Here is a 9939-nt window from a genome sequence, read left to right as displayed (position 1 = left end):
TCGAGGAATTGACCACAAAAAGGTAGATCACACGTGTTGCTCTGTCTGCCCTTTAAGCCAGGTAACAGACCAGTGAATGGTGAGATAGTAGTATATATAAAGTATACATGAATGCTGTTTAAATGTGAATTAGTGACAGTAGTGCACGTACTGCGCTAGAAACTCAACGACTCGAGTTCCATTCCCGACTCGCCCGGACCAGTGTAGTGAAGTATAGACACTGCTCAGGACTGAGCGCATGTGGTGGAAGGGGCCTTCATCCAGCAATGGATTTGCAAGGGGTTGTCACGTAATGTGCACATGCGACATGAAGTGTTATCAGGCATAGACTTTAAGCCAGGTGGGAACGCATTGGTGTAATGGTGGTATCAAAGGAAACTTGGTATCTGCTGCATGTTGTGTACATTTGTAACACACGACACATCCCAGAGATGAAAAAGGCAGTCATTACACCACTGGAAAACAAGGCCGATCAGTGTATTGATCACAGGACAAGTATTAGGAGTCATGCCAAAGGTGATGTTGACAATTACTAGCGAACAAATAAGGTGGAAGGTGGCTGAAACTGCAAAGGACCGGTTTGGGCTCAATGGCCGTGCAACCATAGTTAGTACTATATATGGGCACTGTCAAAGATCAATAACGGTGCAGAACCTACGCAGTGTATATCTGTTACACAAACGCACTGAACATCAAAACATTAATAATTTAACGTTTGCAAGGGCCAAATAATGATTTTAATGATCTAAGAATTGTGTGGAGTCTGATATATTATGGGTAAAAGATAATATGCCAATGACACCATACTACAGTAATTGTTAAACAATATTGTTCATGAGACTCGAAAGTCAAAGCCAGATCAATGTATACTTGAACAAATGCTGTTGAAAAATTTGGTACATTAAACGATTAGCTAAAGAGTATAAATGTTTGGTGATGAAAGAGGCCCTTACATCGAGTAAGGGATGTTAAACGGTTGTCATAACCTTTAATTCGAATGACAAATTCGTTTATTTAAAACGAGACCTGGGATGAAATGTATACCTGAACATTTAGTGTACAAGTGCAAACATCTGCACAAAATATCGTGCGAGTAATAATTATTTCCTGGTAAGAGGGATGCCGATAACAGTTCAAGTTATCCGAGTAGCATTGACTTTGAAAGCTGTCAACTATTCTTTCAGAATACACTTGGAGACAAATGCGTAAGTTAAATCAAAACGGATTTTAATACGGCACATGCAAAACAGTGCATAGCAAAATGGAACCAAAGCAATGGAACCGTTTTCATTCCACACTAGCTCTTCCGCCTATTGGAAAGCCAGGGTATGACACCCCGACGCCCACGGGAAAAAGTTTAACAATGCGTGCGATCCACTAAACTAAATAAGGGCACTGTTACATTTTAACAATACTTGAACACAATGAAGCATACCAAATTGATACTTAACCAAAAATGTTTTTTCATCAGAATATGCATACAGTATTTTCCCAAATCTCATCAGGCATTATCACAATTTAATGGCATTTTTTTTTGCTTGAATCTCAAATCGGTTAACAATTCACCCCGGTGGTAAAACAATATACTGCTGACATTGTTTGCCTCATTTAGCAATTTGAGTGATTTTATTTGTAGCATGTGACTTGCATGAATAAAAGTATGTCAAAGCATTTTAAACCCCCACAATGTATGTTCATATAGCAACTCAAATGTGAATTAATCAGTGTGCACATTCTTAGAACAGCTACAAATATATTCGGGATTATGCATGGCAACGGTTGGTGATAAATAGTTACCATTATAAAAAGGCAACGATGTTATAATTTAAGTTTATTTTAAAGAAGAACATTACAACGTATAAAACATGTTTTTAAGAAATGCTGACCATCAGAATGGTTATAATTAATTCCTGTATAATCACATACAATTTACACATCAGTGTGGCTAACTGGAGTTTATACAGAAATACTGTAGAACACTGCTGGAGTTTGGATATGAAAACATATTTGGCACTGCTCGAGTGCTAGTCTTCATAGTCACGGCCATCCTTGGTGACCGCTCTTGAGCTTCGAATTGATGACATCATCATGTCCTCCACTGGCTTGCGAGGATTTTCCTCCAGGTCCGTCGTTATAGCTCCTGACTCCGAGAGCCTCCACTCCAACTCTACACATGTGCAAGAACACACGCAAGCAATGAAAACATTAGTTTTATTTTAGCATCAGCTAACTATGCCTGTTTAAAGGAAGTTAACAGTGGCTCATTCTTTAGTTCTTTCGGTAATGTCACGTAGATAAAAAAATTATAAGAAATGAAGAGAATAAAAATAATAAAAAACACTAATGTTGACTGTAGCCTGGTTCTTAATCGGAGTGTATTGGCAGTCTATAATGTAGACTGTAGCCTGGTTTTTAAGCTGGTGAGTGTATTGGCAGTCTATAATGTAGACTTATTCTTGGTTCTTTCACTAATTTAATTATAATAAAATATTTATAAATAAAAAAACGCGACGTTTCGATCGCAACACAAGCGGTCGTCATTATTTATATTTTCATTTACACTCACCTAGCTTAATAACCATTACTAGTCTACATTATAGACTGCCAGCACACTCCGATTAAGAACCAGGCTACAGTCGACAATCGTGGTTTTTTGTTTTTTATTATTTTCATTCACTTAATTTTTTTATCTACGTGACTTTACCGAAAGAACCAAAGAATATGAATTCCTTCAGTCACGAAAGTTACGTAAAAATTTAAGTGGATTTAAAAAAAAACATGAAGCTAACACTACATTTTTAGTCTTTCTACAATTTCTCTGTGCAGTTTGAGAAAAAAGCATCCCTTTAGAACTCTCGCAAAGCAGTGCACATGTTTGTGTTAGAAAACAGTCTGTATGATCATCGCACGATAAACCGATATTTTCAATTATCAGACAAAATTAAGTTATTCGTGCTTGAGAAACCAGTTTAATCTCAAGCAGCTGCCAGGACCTAAGTTGTGTCAGCTCAGTAACCTGAGCTCTGAACCACCCAGCAACCTCCAGTACTTACCGTCTTGTTTAAGGTTCATGCCTCCAAAGACCAGTGGGCCAATGAACTGAGCACGAATGTCACCGTCCTTGTAAACGAAGATGGTAGGGAGGTTCTTGTCGGGGTAATTGGGGATGCAGGTAGTGGAGATCGACTTCAGGAACTTGGTGTCCGGGAACTTCCTGGCTAAGGCTGTCAAGTGCTGGTTTATTAAGGCACATAACGGGATGCTGTGGAAGAGAAAGAAGAAAATTTAGTGTTCGAAAATAAACGAGGCACCAGTTAATTTCCTTTCAAAAGTTGTGATTGTTGTGACATTATTATTGCAAGCAGAAAACCAAAGGCATCTGGGTGGGTCAAAATATGTCTTGTGAGAATAGTATGAGAAAATATAGAATTGTTAATTTGGTATACAGGCACAGTATTAGATACAGATGGCCAAGTGCTTTACTATGTGAAATTGCTCAATTAACCATCAGAAATGAAGATGAATGCATACCCCTGTTTATATAAGTGAAGCACCACAAAGATGTCAGGGTCGGCTTTGGTGACCTCGTGGACGTAATCTTGACCCGAGATCTCCAAAACATCTCCAAACTTGTTTTTAATTTGCTGTGCCTTCCACTCCGCCAGCCTCTTTTGTCTGCCAACAAAACAAGCAAACACATCATTAGTAATGTTCATGCTTTTGTCCATAATTGGAACTTTTTATGGTTCAAATAAAAAAATCAAGTCAAAGGTAAACATTTATTGGTGGAAATTAATTAAAGTTGTATTACTAACACTGACTGCTCTATTTATTTTAAACTGCACAATTTATATTTACTTCTGGAATGAACACATCAATTCCCCCACTGCGTAATCAACATTACATATGTTTACGATACATTATAGGGACATAATTATAATTACATTTAAAATATGGAAATTAAGTGTTTTGTAATCAAACAATATACCAGGTAACTTATTTACTTATATTAATAAAACAAATATGCAAAAACACAACAGAAAAAAGAAAGTTCCTTACCGATACATTTCTATGACGCGCTCATCCTCTTCATTTAGTTCATCTTCAAGCTCATCAAATTCATCTATGGTCATGTCATCGTAGTTCTTCACTAAACCATACAAAACATAATTATGGGGTTTTAAAAAGTTAGAGTAAATATGAGGCAAGTGTACAGTTACAAGTATATCTAAGTCATGTTTAGATTCAGTGTTTTATATACGACATTAATTTTGCTTAGAATAAGTTTACTGACATAAAATATCAACTCATTTCAGTTTTAAATCTTTGGAAAATGCAGGTCTAAACATTAAACAAATATATGTATACATATGTAATATTTTTCAGCTATTACATATGGGCTTCATCACCTGAAGACAGTGTGTTTAACTAAGTGTAAACTTTTATTTGAAAACAATGATCAAAACAATTTACAAAAAAATCAACTCACATTTAATATATTCGAGGTCAATTTGATGTGTGTGAACCACACTTAATATGCATTCACAGTAAATGTATTTCCTTATAAATGATTCTCTTCAAAGGCTGGCCTTCAATGCTCTCCTTGGTGACACATGACACAGAATATCCCACAATGCACGCGTCATACCGACTGACTGTTGCTGTGCAGCCGCCTCCTCGTCCTCCTCCTTGGGTTCTTCCTTTTGAGGGATGATTCCATGTTTGCGCAGAATGGAATTCCATTCCGTATCTTCGTTTGGGTCCTACAATAAATAACAGCAATTTATGCAATGTTAAATTAATCTTATTGCAGAATATCTGAGATGTTACAGACCTGTCCAGAATGTAAAAATAACAAACTAGACGTCTTAAATAAAGTTGCCACTACAAACTTGGCCAACTCCCCTTCGTTATGAAACGGATATTGTTTCTGACGAACTAAGCTCGTAATATTGCATGCATCTGCTTCTTGCCTTACATAACACCAATATGCCATCACCCAGGATTGCTTGTTAAAATAATCCCACGATTGTCAAATTATGCTTCTATTGTTCAACTCCGAGTGTTTGTGTACTATGTTGAGTGTTTTGTACTGTTTTTTGCCTTTAGCCCTGTTTTTTTACACAGGCTTCCCTTATGCCACTGCGTCTCCAATGTAACGTTCTCATGTTCCACAGACACACGAGATGCACGCAAAGATTTTGAGTGAAACGGGGCGTAATCGTTTGCCAAGAACATCTGGTAACTCGGTGGTGGCATGTTTAACAAGCCGCACTGCTAAGATCTAAACAAAAAAACTACTATATTATGGATATTGGTCGCGAACGCCTAAGTATTAAGCGGAGTTCAGCTTATTTTTTACGCATAAAACCGCACAACGAATGAGTATAACAAACTCAAAGAGACTGATAATCAATGAGGTATTCAACTTGTAAGCGAAATAGTATTTTAGATGTGAGCACAAGCAGAGATCGACGAGTGTTGCGGTTGAATCAGTCTGGGTCACTTAACGCCCGAATACTTTATCTGCATGTAGGTGAGGCAATACACACAAGAGGAGTTTATCTGCATGTAGGTGAGGCAACACACACAAGAGGAGTTTATCTGCATGTAGGTGAGGCAACACACACAAGAGGAGTTTATCTGCATGTAGGCGAGGCAACACACACAAGAGGAGTTTATCTGCATGTAGGTGAGGCAACACACACAAGAGGAGTTTATCTGCATGTAGGTGAGGCAACACACACAAGAGGAGTTTATCTGCATGTAGGTGAGGCAACACACACAAGAGGAGTTTATCTGCATGTAGGTGAGGCAACACACACAAGAGGAGTTTATCTGCATGTAGGTGAGGCAACACACACAAGAGGAGTTTATCTGCATGTAGGTGAGGCAACACACACAAGAGGAGTTTATCTGCATGTAGGCGAGGCAACACACACAAGAGGAGTTTATCTGCATGTAGGCGAGGCAACACACACAAGAGGAGTTTATCTGCATGTAGGTGAGGCAACACACACAAGAGGAGTTTATCTGCATGTAGGTGAGGCAACACACACAAGAGGAGTTTATCTGCATGTAGGCGAGGCAACACACACAAGAGGAGTTTATCTACACGTAGGTGAGGCAACACACACAAGAGGAGTTTATCTGCATGTAGGCGAGGCAACACACACAAGAGGAGTTTATCTGCATGTAGGTGAGGCAACACACACAAGAGGAGTTTATCTGCATGTAGGCGAGGCAACACACACAAGATGAGTTTATCTGCATGTAGGTGAGGCAACACACACAAGAGGAGTTTATCTGCATGTAGGCGAGGCAACACACACAAGAAGAGTTTATCTGCATGTAGGTGAGGCAACACACACAAGAGGAGTTTATCTGCATGTAGGTGAGGCAACACACACAAGAGGAGTTTATCTGCATGTAGGCGAGGCAACACACACAAGAGGAGTTTATCTACACGTAGGTGAGGCAACACACACAAGAGGAGTTTATCTGCATGTAGGCGAGGCAACACACACAAGAGGAGTTTATCTACATGTAGGTGAGGCAACACACACAAGAGGAGTTTATCTGCATGTAGGCGAGGCAACACACACAAGAGGAGTTTATCTACATGTAGGTGAGGCAACACACACAAGAGGAGTTTGTCTGCATGTAGGTGAGGCAACACACATAAGAGGAGTTTATCTGCATGTAGGTGAGGCAACACACACAAGAGGAGTTTGTCTGCATGTAGGTGAGGCAACACACACAAGAGGAGGAGGGTAACGAAGGGCAGCGAGGGCCCAGGGTGAGGGCAGCGAGGCCGCTTCGCGAACGTCGCCTTACAAGGACATGGGGGCATGGGGGGGGGGGGGGAGCCGCGTGTGGCGAGAGGGGCGCGTACCGGGCCTGGCCACAGGCTCGCTTACAGCAGCAGCAGCACGGCCATCAACAAGGCAGGCAGCCCAAAGCACCACACACACTAGCTAGCTAGGCGGGCGGGCGACCAAGGCGAGTCTCGCTTCAGGAGTAAGAACAGCGAAGCCCTCGAGCTCGACTGGCGACGACGGAGCAGCACGAGCGGCGCGCCCCAACCCGCCACCTCGTCGACACGAAAACGACGCCGACTCGAGACACGTCCGGGGGATGTTCGGCGCAAGCATAGTAATCACGAGAGTGGCGTTCACAGGCCGGCGTGTTGCGGCGTGTTGCGGTGTGACAGCGAGAGAGAGAGAGATAGAGGGGGGAGAAGCTGCCGCTGCTGCCGCTTCGTCACCTGCATGGCGCCTCGCTCGCTGCCGTGGGAGTGGCGGGAGGGCAGCTGGGGGTGAGGGACCGCGGCGAAGCGCGCGTGCAGACTTGACGCCTCCCCCCACAGCCCTCACCAACGCAGCTCCACGGATAGGGACCGCGGCGAATAATCTCCTTGTTGGCGGCTGAGTGACAGCAACCCGTGCCCGCTACTCAGCCGTGCCCTCAACCGACGCGTTGGTCAAAAATATTGTCCTTAAAAGGGAACGTGTATAATAAGCGATGTTTCGGGCAATGGGCCTCCATCATAGCACATCAGTAGAGAGGTCTCTTTGTAATTTAGGACGTTTATTGACGAACGCGTCGAGTAGTTTACGCGATCTCACCCAAACCAAACACTTTGGTTGACCGCATGTACACCACGCTGCCTGATGAGGATACACCAGACACGTGAATATCTACCTCTTACATTCCAGACGTTATCATCAAACCAGGACTTTATCAAATAAGTGCATTTGGTAACTTGAAGAAAACTGCGGTTTTGTGTTTAAGCGAAATATTTTTAAAAACCTGTCAAGATTAAACATGGTCACCTCCCGACATTTCTAGATTTTTAAATAGGGCCTCAAACTATAAATAAATAAAACATTCAATGTATTTACTCCGCTAAGCATTAGTTTACCAACCTTTAGGCGGGAAGGGGCAATTACTCCCATTCATGGTGAGAGATGCAGATAAATCATGGTTGGTCATGAAAAATATTCCACCCATGACATTTTAAAATTATTTTGTAATTCATGAAGCCCTGTCTGAAATGATTACATCTTTTTAGGGATTACGACAGTATATTTAAATATAATAAATGTAAAATCGAATGTGAGTTGTACAATGTGTATTTCTTAATCCAGAATGGCCATTAAATTCATTGTTTAACCTTTTCATTATAAACACAATTCTGCATTAAAATTTTCTGTACACTAATTATAAAGACAAAAAAATGCATACCTGTATTAAATTTGCAATGGAAGCAATGTTCAGATACAAATGTTCATTTTACAATGTTTATTTTAAAATACACAATTCCATCTATTAAACAATACATGTTAAGTGCATGAAATTTCATACATGTTTACTGGGTTGATCAAAACATTAATATAAATACATCACGGTGGTGCGTACATTCTAAGTCACAATACCGTAAATACACCGCGTGCATTCAAATTCTATACTCATCTGCCGGTATATGAACAATACGCAAGTGACTACACTGTATGCCACAAGTCCATTTACCATTTAAGGAATATTACGTAGTGCCCACTTATACAGCGTATCCTTGATATAATGTGAGGGGATATACCGTGTCCTGTGTATAACTTGGGGTTTCTTGGGACCCTAAATTGAGAAAAACAACACTCCCCAAACTGAAACGTGTTACTGCATGCAAAACAATGCTGACTTGTGAAATTTGTGACACTGCATTGTCTGTGGTGCCCAAGTACATGTCATTATAACAATCAACACATTCGGAAATAACACTAACCGAAAAGGAACAAGTATATACAATGGGTGATGTATTTGGCTATGGCCATTCTTTATAGGGATCTATATCCTATGCAGAAGGTCTATTGCAGAAACCATTGCCTAATAGTTTTTACTTGTATAGTATATTTTTTTACCTTATAGTATTATAGAATTGCCTTTTGATTTTCGGCGGTTTCAGGGGTGTTTTTAAAATCATGTTTGACATTGCTTTTAAATAAAAATATGTAATGTATAGTTTTATAATAGAAAACATAAACATAACATTACAAACCATATATGGACTCAACTTGGTCTTCATGGAAATTATGAGGCTATGTTAAGAAAATAGGTATCATGGGGAAAGCACACCGATCCTGAATTGCCCTGGTAATTCGAGGGCATGCTGTGTGTTGGGAAATGTCTGAAAACACTCTGTAGCTGACCTGTATTCTCACATGGATCCCCACCAGTATGTGGTGTGTGCGTCCATAAGTATAGAAATATTAAGACATAACAAGTTCACAATCAACGTAATATGTTTTCTACAATATTTTAGTAATACATGTGGGTGCATATCTGCTTGCAACAACTGTTCTATACCCATTTTCTTGCATCCCATTGTATTTATAAACACATGTAATTACGACATTAATAGTCTTGGGGATGTCTAATCAGAAGTTTGTTTTACGCATTCAGAATATAGTAACAGCGAACAATGTGCGAGCGCATAAATCCGTCACAAAATACAGTACTCCATTTCTAAAATATATATTTTTGTTTATAAAATGGTTCATATGGACTTATTGTGCCAAATGTATATTTTATGTCAAAAGTTAAATTCATGCAATCATTTCAGGGAATATGATGCCAGTCATCAGGAGTATATTTCAGTGTAACTGGAGAGTGAGATTAACATACAGTAGCATCCTGCCAATAAGACCGTCACAACAGCAAGGTTTTCATGATCTCTTCGTCTTCTTTATCTGCAGTGAGGTGAATAGGAAAAGTTAACAGACATTTTATACAACAATAGCAGGTAAAACAACACTGCATAGTGTGAATAACGGTACATAGATCACGTTCATTGGAAGTTGTGGTTAAATAATTCAGTAATGCAAACTTATAATGAAATACTGAGGTACATTTAAGACGAACACGACATGCTAAGATATTTAC

At 40.0% G+C, this 9939-nt stretch overlaps 1 protein-coding gene across 1 annotated transcript; it reads right to left on the bottom strand.

The window, feature by feature from the left end:
- Nucleotides 1-1206: 1206 nt before the first annotated feature.
- Nucleotides 1207-7396, bottom strand: PDCL3 (phosducin like 3). Its single transcript, XM_061564092.1, has 6 exons — nt 7268-7396; nt 4649-4763; nt 4060-4150; nt 3532-3675; nt 3054-3262; nt 1207-2167 (listed from the first exon to the last, which is right to left on the bottom strand). The coding sequence occupies exons 1-6, from the start codon at nt 7271-7273 to the stop codon at nt 2025-2027; spliced, it is 708 nt and encodes a 235-aa protein (XP_061420076.1). The 5' UTR covers nt 7274-7396; the 3' UTR covers nt 1207-2024.
- Nucleotides 7397-9939: the final 2543 nt, after the last annotated feature.

The sequence above is a fragment of the Lethenteron reissneri genome, chromosome 32 (genome assembly GCF_015708825.2).
Source record: "Lethenteron reissneri isolate LAM-NWPU_2019-01 chromosome 32, ASM1570882v1, whole genome shotgun sequence".
NCBI classification, from domain to species: domain Eukaryota; kingdom Metazoa; phylum Chordata; class Hyperoartia; order Petromyzontiformes; family Petromyzontidae; genus Lethenteron; species Lethenteron reissneri.
Note: the sequence above shows the minus strand (reverse complement) of the source record. Positions and strands in the feature narration are given on the sequence as shown.

Excerpts from the sequence above, each read along its gene's own strand:
- PDCL3 (XM_061564092.1), bottom strand. Across the intron at positions 4,151-4,648 it reads TGCACAGCAACAGTCAGTCG|TGAAGAACTACGATGACATG; the intron begins GTATGACGCGTG and ends TGTATGGTTTAG. Across the intron at positions 3,263-3,531 it reads CTTCACTTATATAAACAGGG|CATCCCGTTATGTGCCTTAA; the intron begins GTATGCATTCAT and ends TCTCTTCCACAG.